This window comes from Accipiter gentilis, chromosome 18, assembly GCF_929443795.1.
Source record: "Accipiter gentilis chromosome 18, bAccGen1.1, whole genome shotgun sequence".
In the NCBI taxonomy this organism is placed as follows: Eukaryota; Metazoa; Chordata; class Aves; order Accipitriformes; family Accipitridae; genus Astur; species Astur gentilis.
This window is the reverse complement of record NC_064897.1, coordinates 5,737,565-5,755,532: the sequence shown is the minus strand read 5'-3', so window position 1 is coordinate 5,755,532 and position 17,968 is coordinate 5,737,565. Positions and strand designations below refer to the sequence as shown.

The window sequence follows — 17,968 nt, the reverse complement described above, 5'->3', positions numbered from 1 at the left end:
CTATTTGGTGTACTTAAAATTTTGCTATTTGGAAGAAGCTGAACCACCCCCTCTTAATTAATTTGTGCCGAGCAGAGCACAAAAGATTTGCATCTTAAGTCAGGTCTCTCCGGTCGTGGATATTCGCAATGCTTTGAAAGTCCCACACAGGTCCAGAGTCTGTCCTCAGCCCAAACCCCAGAGATGCTGTGAAAATAAACATCAAGTGACTTAGTGTAACAACAACATACATGCATAGCAGGCTGCCTCTCAATAAATAAACTGTTATCAGTCCCGGCTTCTCTAAACTGTAGCCAAAAAGTGCACCATCCTCTTGAAGGTATCACCAATTGCATTGTCCTGATTCTTCAGACACAAATAATTCACCTCCAAGCCTTGCAACGTTTGTTAGATCTGCCCCATCTTGCATTTTTTTACCGCTACTCTTTGGTCCAGATAAGAGTCCTATTAAGAAGGGTTGAAGTGAGGTACATGCAGATTGCCAGGCTGGAAATTCTTTGCCAAAATACACAGGTTAATTGGGCGGTGACATAGTAAGTAGCATGTATCCGCACTAGGCTTGCCACAAGAAAGAAAAATCTTGTGTTATTAACAGCCAAAATACACACTGACCTTGCCAAAAACTAGTCTTTGAGGCAGGATGCTTCCTGCAATACAGAGATACCTACTAAAATGAGCACACAAAGTAAGGCTCCCGCTCAATTACACCTCTTTGGGAAAAGAGTAGTAGAGAACAAACATACTTGTCTACAGGCAGTAGCAACCATTTTTTCTCTCCAGTTTAACAGCGTAAAAGTGGTACCACTCTGTTGCTTGTGAAAGCAAAGCAAAACAGGAGAGGTGTTTCACTCTGCTCAAAATTTTATTTCTTGAAATCTCTGTAGTGTAAAATCCTATTTTAGAAGAAGCTTTTTTTTCCCTTGGCACTGCAAAACAGCCCCAAACTCAGCATATTTGTCTTCCTGATAATTTTTCCTGGCTGAGTACTCACAGCCTACAGAGGCTTTCTGTTACAATTTTTGCCAATTCCCTTTCTTGACCCGTTTCCAATAGGATGACCAGAGAAAAAAGGTGGCAGTCAGAGAAGCGGTATGACCTCATGTTATCAGAAGGGTGTTTGAAGCCACAGAAAACAATGCACTGAGGCAGCGTCATTCTGCACTGGAAGCCAACGTAGGCTTGCGGAAATTTAATGGTTTTGCCACCACATCCATATTCTTTGATCTTACACCAAGAAATCTGGATCTTAACAACCAAATGGCAGAGATGTCCTGCAAGAGATACAATCCTAAATAACCAGAGGGGAAAGAAATCATGCCCGTGAATGTGTAGTATGTGTCTTTTGACACAAGGAAGCTTAACCATAGGTACAGCAGCCACACAGTAGGTGATCTGTGCTTGGAGAAAAACATTTAATTTAGATGATACTTACCTGCAAATTATTTGATCTAGTTGAAATCTTCTAATAACACAGAGGATAAAGAGGTTGCTGTCAAGACATAGAAGTTGAGGGGCTGAAGAATAAATGCAATATAGTGATCCTATGTACCCAAAACTCTACCAGCACAAAGAGACTGCTTCTAAAGAGACTGGACTTTCTTAAGAATAGGTCAGGTGGGTTTTTTTAGACTTACAAGCACTTCAGAAAACTTCAGCATTCAAATTCAGGTTAAAAAAGCCATAGTGTTTAGCAGGAGAGAGAGAATTTAAATTGAGTATTGCATAGATCATCCTTAGAAACAGTGACAGAAAATTAAAACTACTATCTATGATCTAAGAGACAAATGATGAACTGCAAGGGGAAGTAGAAGGCACCTTTGCACTGCCAGGCTTTCCAGCTGGCTGTGAGATCTCGGGTTTGCCAGGTGCCAAATTGCTCCATAGAATCTATTAGTGCCACTAATCACTATATAGCACAGATGCCCACGGGTGATACCAAAGCTCTTAGATCATATTTACACTACAGAAACAATTTTTTTATATTAGGCTGGTCCTTCCAAATTTACAATACCTGAAGTTTAACTCCGAGGCCGAGCCTGGGCCAATTAATTTGCCTAATGTGTACAATCATAAGCCTTAATTGCAACATTCTTCAGTTCTGACAGTAAGACTGAGACAATCGAGGCAGGGCATTTCACAAGGGAAAACCATTGCTGATCCTCAGTTGCTTTCTTTCATGAATCTCTGGAGTTGCACTGTGGCTAAACGCAGAGGTTTTGGCAGCAGCTTTTGGTGGTTTTTTTTAGAAATTCTTACCTTTAGCAACTCGGGCCATATTCTTCTTGCCCCTTCACTTGTGCAGGAATTCTTCCTGCAGGATCAAGTTGTGAGTTAAACGAATTCACTGGACTAGTTTACAATGTGGCTTGAGAAAGAGTTGTGTCAGCACCACTGAGGGCGTTGTGAGACAGCGGTGGGATGAGAGGCAGGGGCAGGAATAAGCAAGAATTCGTTTGTCTGTATCATTGCCAAGGCATTCACACTGTGAAACTCTGGCCTCTCGGCAGGAACATTTAATCTACCTTTTTTAGGAAGTACTCCAATTCTAAAATATAACAATTATAACAGTTACAAGCAACTTTCCCCAGGATTTGCATGAAGTCTCACCTAAATAATCTCAGGCCATCTCTCCAACTCCTCGTGGGTGTCTTGCCAATACTTTGCTATTCCCCTTCAAACCCCTTGTTTTCTTTCCCCTTATTTACGCTTCAGCCCAACCTGCAGTGTTGTCTTCCGAACTGGGAAGCTTATAATAGGAACAGATCCTCCAGGGCCACCAGGCAAGGAGAAGTAAAACAGAGCCCTGGTAACCACCATCAACCTTAATCCACTGCTTCTGTGAGAGAGTCGCAGCTCAGGAGATGCAAATAGAGAAGTGAGGACTAGGGGGGGTCACTTAAAAGGGAGAATCCAGCCCAGCATGGAAGAGAAGGTCTAGCATCACTTACAGAGCAAGGATTTAGGAACAGGGCTTACCTGAAAAAAATCAGCTCTTGCAGAAGTTTATCTGCAGGCAGTTAGTTTAGTCAGGAAAGTTAGCCAAACTCTCTAGCAACATGGGAAACTTTATAGCATTGGACGGGGACCAGCTAGTCCCTCCTGTTTGCTCTAAGGGAGGTACTATAAGGTTTGCAGGAAGTAGAGAAGCCATTAGTTATTAGGAAATAAAACGGCTCTAAGATACATTGGACACACAGAGTCACAGCATGCTATAAAACACAGAAGAATTGCAACAGCTACAGACAAGTTGACACAATAGCTAAGATGAGGCAACATGACCAGCTTTTTATTTGACAGCTATTTCTAGAAGATATAGCCTGTTCTTTACGCAATGGGTTTAGCGTTTTTGTTAATTTGCAGCTGAATGGAAAGATGAGTCACTTTATCACAAAACAACTTTATCAACTCAGGTTTCAGCCTGTGAGAGCAGGACTACTATGCACACAACACAATCTATTAAGACAATTTAGCACTCCCTTCCTAATGCCTGGGAAAAAGAGCCCCTTCATTCCAGAGTTTATTATATCTTCATTTTCACTGAAATAGCCTAATATGATGCTTTGATGTTCTTCTCCACATATCAGAGCAAGCAGATTTCAGGCTCTAGTTCTTCCTCATGCCCTATCCCAGAGCAAAACCAGTCGGTCCGGCAAAAAAGCAGAAGAAACTCAGAATAAAAATAAAAATTACTTTCTCTCCCCACAGAGGATACACTTATCTCAGCTGTATCCAACATATTTTCTTGAAAAGCTTAGTAAACTACAAGTGAAAATATGTATGTTTTGCTCATATAACGTGTCCTCCCGCTTACAAAGGATAATACTGACACAGTCAAGACCCAGTAAAAGTGACAAGCTCTTTTTATATAAGGACCTTAACCCACAGTCCTAAGAAAACAGACTAAGTAGCTACTAACCTCCTACTGAAACAAGCCTCTCCCTTGATTCTCAGGGGGTTGTAGGGAAGACGATGCGAGAAGGGCATGAACCACCTCGAAAAGAAAGGAGCTCAGTGATCTCCAACCTGGGTCTCCTCTTTGTGCCACCCATCAGCGTGGGGACCCTCCCCACTCAAGAGACCGTGGAAGGGCCCTTGTTGCCTATGGGGCTCCCGGCAGCTGGTTGAATGCTGGTCCGCTTGGGGAAAGCTCTGTATTGAGGAACCAGCTCTGATCTGTCTGCACTTACGTATTCCATATCCACCATAACTTCCATTTCTTGTGCAGGAGTCACTTTAGCCCACAGGCTAAAAAAATAATCAAATATCAGTTTGGTATCTTTGCAGCATGACACCTGAAAGGAGCTAATTGTTTTCTTTCCTGTTATTGTGACTCCTAGAGCAGGTGGTTTATAGACTGCCAATGAAGAGAGAAATTTGTGAGCTCCTGTGGAGGCCTTTTCTCCCTCAAAATTACATAAAGATGATCCTGATTAAATATCCCTTTCACAGAAGTATTCATTGCAGAGTAACAAGTGATGGCCGTGTGCAGACAATGGATGAAATACACTTGCTGCTCTGGAGATCTTCCTAACATAGCCGAATTAAACCTGAACTCTATAGAGTGTTGCATAATGTCATAGAATAGAATCACAGAATGGTTTGGGTCAGAAGGGACATTCAAAGACCATCTAGTTCCAACCCCCTGCCATGGGCAGGGACACCTTCCACTAGACCAGGTTGCTCCAAGCCCCATCCAGCCTGGCCTTGAACACTGCCGGGGATGGGGCATCTACAACTTCTCTGGGCAGCTTATTCCAGGGCCTCACCACCCTCACAGTGAAGAACTTCTTCCTTACATCTAACCTAAATCTACCTTCTTTCAGTTTAAAGCCTTATTTCTTGTCCTACTGCTACAAGCCCTTGTAAAAAGCATGTCCTGCTGCTCCCTCTATAAATCCTACTTTTTGCCTCAATAAGCTTCGATAAACTATTTTACTTTCCTTTTTCTGCCTAGAACACCACATGTGCCATGGCTTTCCTTTGAGAGCATACACAGCCTCCTGAACTTGTTACACACAACATGAAAATATTCCACCATGTCACAACATACAATAGCTTTGCTGATGCTACCTTTACATGGGAAAGCCAGTTTGGGAATTGATCGGTAATTTTCGCTCTTCCCCCCCCCCCCCCCTTTAGTTTACAGACATGTTTTCAATCATTTTACTGAAATATTTAAATTTCTTTCCATCAACAATCCTAAAGCAAAATGTTTTTTTCTAGAGCCAAGGTCACGCAGAATCAACTGGGATCTGTCACTTTGTTCAATCTTGTCTCATTTTGACATTGATCTGCAACCACCTGTATTGCCACTATGCCAAATGACAGTTCGAGCTTACGTAGGTCTTGCTCTCATTACCACTATCAGTTAGGCCTCTTGATGGACTGTATCTCCCAAGAGACACACACTCATGCAAATCGTGGTGTATGCTGTGACCTCTGCTCTGCCAGAGCTCTTTGAAAGCAGAGGAGGTGGCACATAAATGTGATTCACCACGACAAAAGTGCTTGGCCAGTGACCCCAGCTCATAGCGATCAACAAAGACATCTCTGAATTGCCATTCCAAGGACTCATCAAAAGCAATGGAGGAAGATGTAATGTCAAATTGGTCTTTTAAAACCCTCCTCCCCCATCCTTTTGAAAACCAAAATTTTTCATAACCCTCCATTCTAGCACAAAAATGAGATTTTTTTTTTTATTTCTATCCAGCATAAAGATAAATGCTGAAGTTGGCAGATTCCCTGAGGAAAGGAAATACTGAGTTTTAAATCAGCTCTACTTACTCCTCCTCCTCATTGCATCTCAATCAGTGCTTGCTACGTGTTCTACTATTAAATTTTTCCTCATATATCTTTCCCAGACAAATCTTTTACTTAAGCTGTTCTTTAAAAACTCTCTGGTTTGCTGACTGTTATCAGAGATAGATGAGACAGAGCATCATGGTTCTCCCTCATGGGAAAGCACCATAACATCACAATGCCTTCGCCTAAACAGATGAAACTACATCGGGTTCCATCTCCATTTCACATTTTACTCTCAGTAGCCTGAGCACTTCTGCCCAGTTATCACCAAGCAGCATCTGTCTTTTTCTCATCCCCCCTCCTTTTCTCTAACCACCATGCCACAAAGCCAAACTTCATTTTATTACCCGCTGTCAACCCTTAACTTCTTTGGAGTGCCTGCGTAGGAAGTAAAATTGGTTTAGGTTGCTCATAAAATCCGCTGCTTATTCTCTCAGAGCGGTGTCTCCTCTCTCATGGCAGATAATATACAAGTTACAGAGACTGGAGAATCCTAGAGCAAGAGATGCTCTGAGCATTAAACTCTCCTGGCATAGCACAATCGCAGAAGTAAAATTAGCCAGACCTGCATGCAAAGGGAGATTAAGCTGAAAGTCTTCACCTTGGAAGTAAAAAAAAAAAGAAACCACAAAAAAATCCCCACAGGCCTTTTAAAACCACTTCCAGTTTCCTGCAACTTAAAGGTCAAATAAAATTCTCCATTTTGCAAGCTTCTTTAGAGCAACTTCACACAGAAGTGTCTATATTTAAAATACAATATTTTAAATTGCATATTTTTATACAATATGTGAAAGCACATTTAACATAAGAGGTCTTTTTCTAATTATCTTTTGATTCTTGTTTCCGCATTTCCCCTTCTGCCTTCTCCTTTCCTTTTTTTAATGCACTGTGGCAACTCACACGTTACATTCCAGTATAATGGCAACCTTGCAAAGAATCTGATGAAGTAACAGCCAGTCTTGTCCAGTTTGAGGAGAATAACTTGGGTTATTTGCAAAAAATGCCATGGGATCTGAGAAACTGCGGTTCCATCACTTTATTCTTTTGTTTCTTGCTTAATTACTGAAGTCCTGATGACCACACACAGCTACTTGGATAGCAAACCATAACTTCAGTAGAGGAAATATTATAAATTTCTGCTAAGTCTGTGTAGAAAATATAAATTTACAGTCTTTGCTTGCAAGTTCTGCCCTCAGACCTCCCAGGTGCCTGTGTCTCACAGCAGAGTCTGGGGGAGCGAAGTATGCCCCCTGCTAGAGGAAGATGGAGTGAGGGACACAGGCACAGAAGTTCTACGCAGCTCCGTGGGACTGGATGGGAGGCATCCAAGGGGGCTAAATGAACTTGCCGATGTCATCAGGAGAAAACAGTCTAGTATTTTGGGAAGGTCATGGAGACAGAGAACAGACCCATGGACAGTAAAAGGCAAACACCGAGACCGTCTTCAGGATGGGCAAGAAGAAAGAAACTTCCAGAAGTGGAAGAAAAACCATTCTATGTTTCTATAATAATTGATTACTACGATTATAACTGCATTTCCTATAATTTTTCCTTAAAAAAAGACAAGGAAGAAGAAAACAAGCACATAAAAGGGGGAAGGGGAGCTGAACATTAGTTTCTTTGCCGTGCTGGCATTCAGTTTTGCTTGCTGTAAATGGTATGCTGACCACTGGTAAATATCCCTCAGTGCAGGACTTAGAAACCATCTTCATTAACAATTGTGAAGAAGATGAAAAAAAAAAAAAATCAAAACTCAATACAAATTATTCTGTACTTGAGGCAAAACCAACTTAGACATTATAGATAGACATAAATGCAGCAAATTTTTCCAAGCTACGTAAAGAACTCCTTCAAGAAAGAAATAAAAATACCTTCAAAAACACTGAGTTTCATGGAGTTATGCAACTTCTCTGTACATTTTTTCTTAGCTCACTAATCAAACAAAAAAGCTAGGGCTTCTTAGTACAACAAATCCTGGTTTTGGACAATAGATTACCATGGAGGCTAATAATTATTTTGGCCAGAGAGGCTTTCCTGAGATGTCTCGGCCTCCTGCCTCAACCTGCTCCCCAGAAAACAATTCCTTCTTGTCAAGGGAGCACTGTCTGCTTAATGACAGGCTCATGAGAACCCAAATAAAATATTTTTATCTTTCCACCATCAGAAAAGCCTCCAAATAGCTACTGAATGACTAAAATCAGGGAGTGTCCTAGCAGGGAGATTGATTCAGAAAGAAAAAGGCTTTGCCTTCCCTCTCTGACAGCCACAGCCTGTGAGCTGGCATGTTCTATTCTTTTTGTCCTGGGAGCAAATATTTTTCCGTCTTTCTAAAGTGCTGTTTTATCAGAACGATAACTGGAAATGTACTCTTACTACTCCAGTTGTATTTCCACGCAGGTTTCTGTGGGAAGCTGGGATGAGCGGTGGCTCCTCTGCACACTCAGCCAGCGCTCCTCCTTCTCCTGGCTGCCTGGCAAGCTCTGCTTTGCTCCCTCAAGATCAGTAATGGCAACAGCCCCCAAAATAAAAAAAAAAAATTAAAAAAAAAATAAAAAAAAAGACAGCAAAAAATGATGGAAAGAGACTCTGACTTTCCTTGTTGGATACTCGTCTCTCTCCCCACTGGATATATGAGGGGCAAGAACTCTTTGGCCCTTAACTCTGAGGTGCCTCCGATGCATGGGCAGAGTGACTACATTATACTACTTTACTGTTACTGATGCTGGCCCGAAAAGGGCCAAAAAAATGAGAAGGAAAGAGTACACAAAGTAAGAAACCAGGACCTCTGGGCAACAAACCATCTCAGAGTCTGCCTGGGAAAGGCAGTTTCAGCCAAAGGACATCGAAGGAGGTTTGTTCTGCTCAGTTCTGCCTGAGCTTCTCACCAAGAGCTGGGAATGAAGGACCATTGCTCCACACTCAACACACATGTTAAAAAGGAAAAGTCTTTTATTGAAGCAGGGAAAAAAAAAAAAAGGGGTGGGGGGATTGGCAGAAAGGAAATCTTTTATATAAAGATAATACTATGAACAAAAATGCCAGGGAATACTGACCTCTAACTGCTAAGAGAAGAAATAAATCATGTTTTGTCTCACCTAGAGCAGAGAGTTGATTTGAGATGAATGAGAGTTTTAGATAGATAATATATAAATTAAAGAAGAGGTTTAACTGAAGATATTCTGATGTGGAAAAAAAAAGTAAAAAGATATTGGTCAGCAAGTTTTTTTTCTGAGTAGTTCTGAGAAATTTTTTTAAGGGAAAATATTTTCCTGACCAGTGAAAGATAAATGAAAAGATATTCTGTCTTTGCTTTGCGAAATATTTACTAGTTATCTTGGTTGTTCTCTGTCTTTCTACTGACCATCACACTTCTGCTGCTCTGGGCTTCTCTCTCCTTCTCTGCAGATCTCTTTCCTTCTCCCCTGAGTGATTTTTCCCTTAGCTCTGTAATATTCCACTTTTAAACTAAATGCAGAGAATCTGCTGCTTCCCTAGAGCATGCCCAGGGGCAGCTATATAGGAGTTTCAATGAAATGCTGCTTCCTGGGTCATCAGCCTGACCTGACTTTTTTTTTTTTCCTTTCATTTTTCTTTTCTTCACAAAGTCAAACCAGAAAAGATGCAGCACTTAAAAGCCCTGTAAAGTGGGAAACCTGCATGGCTGAAACTCAGAACTCTTGGATTCTCAGCAAAAGGCGACTGCAGAGAAATGGCACCATAATAAATTATGAAAGCTGAGTTCCCAGGTAGCCTGAATAGCTTTGGTAGACTTTAATTAAATTACTTTAAAATGCATGAAATGCATCTTTGTTGTTAAGAAGTGCAACAGTATACGCTGGAATGAGATTTACATTAAAATTATTTCATATCACTCCACAGCTTCAAATTTTCACCCTCTTTCCCACATACTCTGAGGAATTTCGTAGTTAAGGAGTAAGGGAAGGTATGTCCATCTTCTTTGTGAACGGTTAAAGGTACAAGATAGCTGGCTGTATTTAACCTCATTATATGGGCTTTTACTTCCGAGAATGGCCTCTGCTAGACTAGATCCTACAATAACTGGGCTCTAATTCTATTCATTGCACACTTTCTGGACAACCTTACACTAAGCCAAATCCACAAAAGTTTGTGATTTTTACTGTTTTATGCCATATTTTGTTCTTTCCTAATCCAAGTAATCCAAACCAGTTTTCAGCTCATTGCATCATTGTAAGGTAGAGAAATAGTGTTGTACTTAATTTAGATTTAGGCACTGGGAAATTAAGGGATCTGATCAAAGATGCACAGAAATAGTCCAGGAGACAGTTGGAAACCAAATACGAGAAAATGGAGCAGGAAAGATCTGCTATGGTGAATTTCATTTTTCTACAGGATTCATTCAGTGCCTAGTAACTCAGGCTGGAATGGGGATGTACCTGGTTTTAGGTGAATTCCCTTTGACATATTAGGAACACTGTAAAGCAAGAAACTTCTGGAAAACATAGGCAAAACGGTTTCTTAGTTGCTGCCCAACTATGAGTAAGACCTCTTTCTTAGTTGCTCAGAGAAAATAGAGAAACTGAAAACAGCTGCTGGAGTTGCTGAAGATGCTGAGAAATTGTTAGGTAAAATACTGATGGCAATTAATAAAATCAGGCTGCATCATGCATATGCAACAGAAGGAAGCCAGGGGAAATAGTGCAAAAAGAACTCGTACAAAATGGTAGTCAAAGCAAATGTGATTCTCTACATCTTTATTCCCAAACTACAGCTGTAAATGGGGTCCACAGAAGACATCTGAGATGAGAAAAGATAAAAATTTCCAAAACTGTAGACTCAGCTCCACACTGACCCCTCATAGTGACCCCCCACACATCTGAACTTAAGCAGTGGGTTTTGTTATTATTTGTGATATTAATAAAGGAAGGAGCTTATTATTTCTTCCCATACGTGTCCCACATGCCCATTGCATCCTTTTTTTTTTTTTTTTTCCCCTCTATATGATTAAAGGAGGCCACCTTTGGTCAAAAGGCCAAATGGGCTTTGATTCCCTTACAGCTTCTATAAGAGGATGGAACCTGCCCTATTAAGAAAAATCTTAACATACATTTTCCAGTTACTGTAAATCCAGGCTTCTTGTTATCTGTTTACAGCCCAGACAGAAAACAGTAAGAGGATCTGTGAATGTGCAGCAGTAAGGAATAACACTGCAGAAAATAATTTGTGGACAAAGACTGAGGATAGTAGCCTACAGGGGGGACATGGTGTGAAACAGGGAGCCTTTGGGCAAAAAAAAGAGCCTGGTGTTCAAGAAATATGGTTTTTAGGAGGGACTCCAGAGTAAGCTGGAGGAGGAACAAATCTGGAGTGAGAAGCAGAGGACAAGGAAGTGTTAACGGGGCAGACGGTTCAACACACCAGCTGTGTCCTTTGGGGAGCTGTGAATGGAGAGAGCAGAAGGCTACAGAGCCAGGGGAGAGGGAAAGAGAGGGTGACTGCGAGCAGCCAGAGCTTGCTGGGGACTAAACGAAGCTCAGGGGTTGAGGGAGGCTAAGTAAAGTCACTGACCTCTGAGGACTCTTCAGAAAAAAAAAAGCATTTTTCTGTGCACTTGAACTACTGATTTTCTAATTGTACCAAGACCAGTTAAAGAGCCTGTCCTGCAAGGTTAATAAGCATAAAACGTGTCATTAAGCATGCAGCTTCTTATCATTTTAGATCTCTTTGGAGGGAGGAAAATGGGAACAGGATGACAACATGACTCATGACTTTCCAATATTAGGTACAACAATTCTGTAGTTGTAGAGGCTGAGGCTTGCATACCCTACTTCTTCTAACTCTGAAACTGAAATAGCCCAAATCACCAAGGCAGCTGGACAGGGTATGTACAGGTTTGTCCATTCTTTCCCCAAAGCCACACTTAGTTTAGAAAGGTAGCAACAGAGATCGGTGTTCAGCTGCCACCTACACTGAATAACTATAAACTGAAACAGGATTTCCTCACTTGTCCTTCTGGTTAACATGCCACAGTCACACAGCATTGCACACACTTAAACCCAGCCACCTAAAATAACATTCTATCTGCAGCCCTTCCTACTCAGGGAGGCTGCTGGTACTCCCAGATACTCGGTATACAAACAGGTTTCCACAAGCTTAACAGTGGCAAAAGAAAAATCTGTAGATACTAAAAAAAATAACATTAAGGCAAAGTGACACCAGAGTGATGTTTCCTTCAGATCACTTGTAGCATCAAACCTGTTCTGAGGCTGCCCCTCTCTTCAGCGAGGAATGAGATGAATTTAGCCGAGCATCGGGAAGGGAAGCTGGCTCCGCTGCGCAGCATTAATTAAGCACTGATTCTACATTAAGGCTGGAGAGGGGGAAGCGAGCATGGAAGGATAAGGAGAGCAGGCTGCAAGGTGGGCAGAGACATGACAGAAAGAAAGAGTGGCTCAACAGCATTCACCTGCGAACTGAAGAAGGTTGAAAAGCTGGACGTTTACTGCCAGAGAAGCTGCTCTGGAGGTGCTGATCCCCAGCTCCCTCACGTGGCATGTGCCCCATCCAGAGCTGAGCTCTGGGCAGACCCAGGAGCGCTGCCGAGTCAATCACTCCAACAAATCCAAGCCTAGCCTTATGGCTGTTGTAAATCAGAATTCAGAAATGCATGTCTTTAGGAATAAGAACTGGCTGGATAACCACATCTGGCAGGATCTCTGAAAAGCCTCAGACTGCCTTCACATGAGTAGTGAAGGTAGGACTGGAAAAACCAGGCTTCTTCTCTGTCACCAAGTATATATTAAAAAACCTGGGTTTTATCTTTTGGTAGTGTTAAGGGAACCTTTCTTCTTAATGGCCAGATTCATTTAAGGTTTTACATGGGAACAGTTAAGTAGGGAGCTCTTTGAAAAACCTGATACAATATAAATCCTTAAGTAAATCATTTGGACCTCGCTCCACTATTCTCAAACCTAGCACCTACCACATAAGCTCACAGAAATGCAACAACAGGAGTTACTAAGTTCTGTCCCGGTTTCTAAGACAACAGAGGAACCCTTCCACAGGCCAGGTTTTTGGCAAGCACATTCACAGACGGCAATCCACAAGGGCAGTTTACAGTCCAGGACTCGCCACGCACATCAGCAAAGTTTACACTCATGGACATCTGTGGGATGCAAGAGATGAGACCTGCTGGTCAGAATTCACTGCAAACAGTCAGTGGCAGCACATTTAAGCCAGCGAGGTATCGCTTTTACTCCAGGCAAGGAGAGGACCAGTACTTGCAGAGCTAGACCGCATGTCTGCCTTTAAAGAAATACTTCAAATGTTGGAAATCTTAAAAAATTTACTTCATAACAGTACAATATTTACCATTTCATCTGGGCATATATTCTCAATCTTCCCTTGAATCTCTCTATTCCAAATATCACCACAAAATAAAATACTCATTACCTCATTAAAATAATCCTCTTGCTGTGCTTAGAAAGGGATAGAAATAGGATAAAATCCTATGACAGGCCTGTCACTTTTACTTATTTTATAATTGGGTGCTTACTATATTTCCTGTTGATTAAATTAGAACAAGAGTAAAGGTACTTTAAAAAGTTTTCCACCCTCAAATTTGTTGATATCTCTGCCGTGAATGTAAAAGCCATTAAACACGGTGATTTGTTCATACTATCTGTTTGAAGGGGCTTTCCAAATTTGTTTGTGCAAAGGAACCTCTGTTCAGGCAAGGCAGCTTTCCAAATTTGCTCATTTGGCTGGCTGCCCTAACAGCTACGTTGTCATCCATCACCTGCCACCAAAACCGCGAACGACCAGGAAGTTCATGAGAGAAAAATGGTCTTATCTTACACCTACCCATGGACAATACCCAACTGTAACAGAAAATGTTAGCAATGCCTTCTCTCCCAGTCCCTTCCTGAGATTAAGAGATGGTGAAATACGCAAAGACACAAAACCCTGGCTCCAACGCAGCCAGCGGTGAAGGACTGCTCCTTTCAGCAGAGCCGAGGAATCACGGCCTATCTCCAAGCCACCTGACGTTTGTCACCACCACAAAATCCTCTTCAGTCTTTTGCAACAGCCTGGAAAGAAAAGGTGTGGGTTTGCTTGTTTTCAGTTGCGACAGTCATCTAATTGGGAGGTAACTTAAAATCTTTGTTGCCCAAGACAGCTCATGTGGCATTTAAGATGTCCCTTCCTTCTCTTCAGCGAGGCCCTCCTTGATCCGCTGCGGTCTTCTGGCGGTGCACGTCTTTGACTCTGCTGCAGCGGACGTGCTCGTTTTGCCGAGGACCAGCTGCGCTCTTCGGAAATCTCGATCTCACCGAGAGCAGCTGAATCGCTGCGATTCTCTGCAGCGCATCGGCTGTGTCCCTCACGGCACGAGGTTATGGCACGTCCCCTGTAACCGCATGTGAGCCACCACCGTGTTAACTGTTGGGTCACTGGCCAGCTTCAAAAACTTTCACGCAAATAGAAATGTGACCGTTCAGACTGTCCTCTTGCTGCCGGCAACCCTGCCTCCTCCGATAGCACAGCTGTAACCTTCTTCCTTCAGCTGTTCGGGTTTTTTTTTATCTGCCCCAGCTCAAAACGTGGCGGGGTGTGGAGCAGAAGTAGCAAGAAGCACCCAGGAGCCCTGGGTGACTGCTGAGCTAAGGAGGAAAGCATAAAGCTCTCTGGCAGTGAAAAAGGAATATTCTAAAATATTTCTAGAATATAAGAAGAAAGGAATGGAGAAGACGGATGCAAGCTGACCTTGCTTCAACTGAATCAGCAGATTGCAGCTAGAGAGGAGGGGTGTGTTTGTTTCAAAACAATAAAATACAGCCAGCACACATCATTCCACATCGACCATCCTTAACAGCGCTCTTCACACAATGCTCTTCTGTTACACACAAAAAACAGATCCTTTGTTTTTTTAATAAAAAAAAAATAAAACCACCAGTGTAAGAAAAGAACAAACCAACCCCACAAGCCAACCCCTTCTCCCCACAAAACAACAAAAATGCCCGAAGGCTATCCCAAATTGTCAATACTCTAAAGACACGATACACTCACCAAAGCAAAACAGCTGGCTTTCCGTAGAGCTGTGTTTACCAAACCCTTTCATTTGTAGCACCTGAACCACCAGCCGAGGCGAGAACGACAGCTACGTCCTGCTGGAACGACGAGGGAGCAGACCTGCACCTTGCAGCAGAGGACAGCGGCGATGCCCCAGTCTGGCTGTGACCGACCTGCTTCCAGAACTGGGAGTCATCAAATCAGCTCCAGGCAGCGCTGCTCCTCGCTTAATTAACTTTGCTCCTATACGTAACCCACGTGCAGTGCTGCCAGCTGACGCTTTTGAGTGTACCTTTGAAGTTCTAAGCTCATCATGTCCCACAGCATGGCTGTGGCACAGACAGAAGTACCAGCCCGATAAATGCTCTTTGCACTGCGTGCCATTGTGCAGCACAGACATACCCTTAACTGACACAACCTCCTGGCTGTCTTTTTTCTTCATCTTGATCTAACAACAACCTCCTGGCACAAGGGACAGAGAGCACCTCAGCCTGCAAGTGTCACAGAAGTAGAAGACTCGGAGCAAACAAGTCCTCCTGAAGTCAAGAGGAGCAATGGACTTGGGCGCACGCGCAGCCATTGTCGATCTGCGTGAAAAAATATCACGGCAGGAAAACAAAAGAGATGAGATTTGAGAGAGAGAACATAAATGTGAGTATGTGCAACTTTTGGGCCTGCAAAAGACCTAGAGCTGTGGGCAGCACCCCCACTATTTTGACTGTTATACATTCAGGGAAATGGGTCTTTGCAACAGGGAGACAATTTCTCTTCCTGACCAGGAAAACCCTGAATTTTTAATTCTTATTTCAGTCAAACCACACTTTGGCTAGATGAAACTATGCTACCCAGTGAAGGTATCAAAATAAACTCCATGACTCCGCCATTTCCTGAGCCTATCGGTTGAATGTCAGCATGTCCTATTCACCAGCAACACCAAAGAGCAAAGTTTTGTAAAGATAGTTAAAAAAAACACACACAAAACCAAATCTTGTCGGATTCTGCCAGGAGTTTGCCAAGCAAATTAGGCGTGGTGGGGTGGTGGTGTTGTTTCCTCCTCTTTGCATTGTCAGGATAGATTTTGTCAGCAATTCAGAGAAAGTTTAAGCAAAAAAGAAGTTTTGTTATTTAAGTCGCAGTTTTATTTGAATCCGGTAAATGTTCTGATGAGGAGAAGTGTGTACCTACACAGGTAAATTCTGCCCACTAAGAAGTCCTTCCATACGGGTTCCAGTGGCACTGGGACGGGAATGAAGTATTCTCACAAGGAAAACAAATGTAGCTCAGTTAGGAGAAACACAGCTGGGAGAAAAGAGGCAAATATATTAACATCAATACTAGAAGGGATTTTCAAACAACCTAGTTTTACTCAGTGTTCCTGGTATTTAGAGGACGTTGGAAAACCTCTCCATTAACTTTTTCAAAGTTTACGATATTTTGTGATAAAACTATTAGAATTTTGGTGATTTTCTCATAACAAAATGAAAGTTAGGAGTTTTGTTTCATTTCTGGAACATATACGTAGGGGGAGTTTTCCCATTCTGAAGGCTGCATTCCAGTTAGCAGCAGTGTGAGTGTTGTCAGTGCGTTAAGCCTAAGATAATGTCTATTCACAGTCATATCAATGGCATGGTGACAGGGACCTTCAAGCTTCTCACTAGAGGTCAGCCCTCATACGGAGGGCTCTCCCTAACTCGCTTCACCTGGAAACTGGTATCTCAGCTATTGAGTCAAACTTAGATGGCTATGATCTGATTTTAGCTACAGAAATTAGAGTGCTTAAACCATTGCAAACCAATACTTTACCAAAATTGAACTGGGGCCTTTTTCCTAGATTGGTCCATACAGAACTTTTAACAGACTGCTCTCAGGAACCAGTACCCTTCTGAAAATATAGGAGGAGGGATCCCAAGCAAAAGGGAGGGCAAGATGAAGTATATAACCAAGTTTTGCAAGAATAAGTGTGTAGGAGCCGGAAGACAGCTGTGATGCACTCTGTAATGAAACATCATTCAGGTCCAGGGAGTAACCCGTACCTTCTGATTCTCAGTTGGCAGACAAATGTGTTTCCAGCCCTGAGGGTTAGGACAATGTTTCAAAAACAGCTGGCCGGCTATATAAGAAGTTTTCCTAAGGTGAGGAGAATATTGCCAGGGCTGACTGAAGGACAAAATTGGTGCTCCTTATCATCTGCTGGGATGAATCAGGTCTACCAGGCTTGATTTAATGCAAAACCTGGATGATGGATTTACCAGGTCAGCTATGGCATTGTCCCTGTGTGGAAGGAAGACAGACCAACCTGTGATGCTCCCACAAGACTAGGTATCTGCTCCTCAAACAGAAATTGAGAAGCAAACCAGAGTAGATTATAGAGTACATTTCAGAGAGGTCACAATTTCACTTGCAAAGCCAAGACAGACAAGCATCTAAATTGTCGCTGCAATCTCTGTAAAATAGGCAGATATTCTCAAAAATACCTTAATTATGTGCTGTAGGTTAAGTACTCCAGAGTGATGAAAAGACTTTCAAAGGCTAGGGAGATGGAAGATCTTACTAGAGCAGATGATCCTACAATGTCGTGTTGGAAGAGGCCCCCATTGGACTGCTAGGGACAGGTACATGTGTCAGATGAAGGGCTGCGACATGGAGACAAATCCATAGTCTTCAGCCTTTACGCCCCTGATTTAGCCTCCTGATGGGCTCATCAGAGTATACTTTTATTGTGTGAAACAGGCTGCTCATACAGTGCTGTTTCCTTATGGTATGTTAACCAAGTGCCAGACATGGCACGTTGGAGAGAGCACAATGTACACACATCCTGAAACAGCATCATCGGCACTGAGCTCAGGCATCTTACGTTTAAGAGTAATCTGATGCATCCACTGACTTCTACCCATATTTTGTTATGGAAGTTGACAGGGAAGTGCTATTAGTGGCAAGCAAGAAATTTTGTCTGAAATTTTCTTGGTGAAAAATGAAGATCTTGGTCATATCAATGTTTTTAGAGTTATGATGCTTTTGGTGTCAGTTTCAAATAATTATTTGGGGAATGGGAGATTAAAAAAAATCCTAACCCCTAAATATTTTATTTAAAATTTTAAAAAATTAAACACACCTT

The 17,968-nt window shown here is 42.3% G+C and overlaps 1 protein-coding gene across 6 annotated transcripts in view; it reads right to left on the bottom strand.

The window, feature by feature from the left end:
• The window catches only part of FAR2 (fatty acyl-CoA reductase 2), a 148,806-nt gene that overhangs the window by 99,257 nt on the left and 31,581 nt on the right, over positions 1-17,968 (bottom strand). Inside the window, exon 1 of one of the 6 annotated variants that reach the window (XM_049821932.1) lies at positions 12,248-12,338. The exons of the other annotated variants lie outside the window; for them this stretch is intronic. Within the exon in view, the coding sequence (XP_049677889.1) occupies positions 12,248-12,336 (89 nt within the window). The 5' untranslated portion in view covers positions 12,337-12,338. Of the gene's footprint in view, positions 1-12,247; positions 12,339-17,968 lie in introns of those variants that run through there. 6 annotated transcript variants of the gene reach the window in all.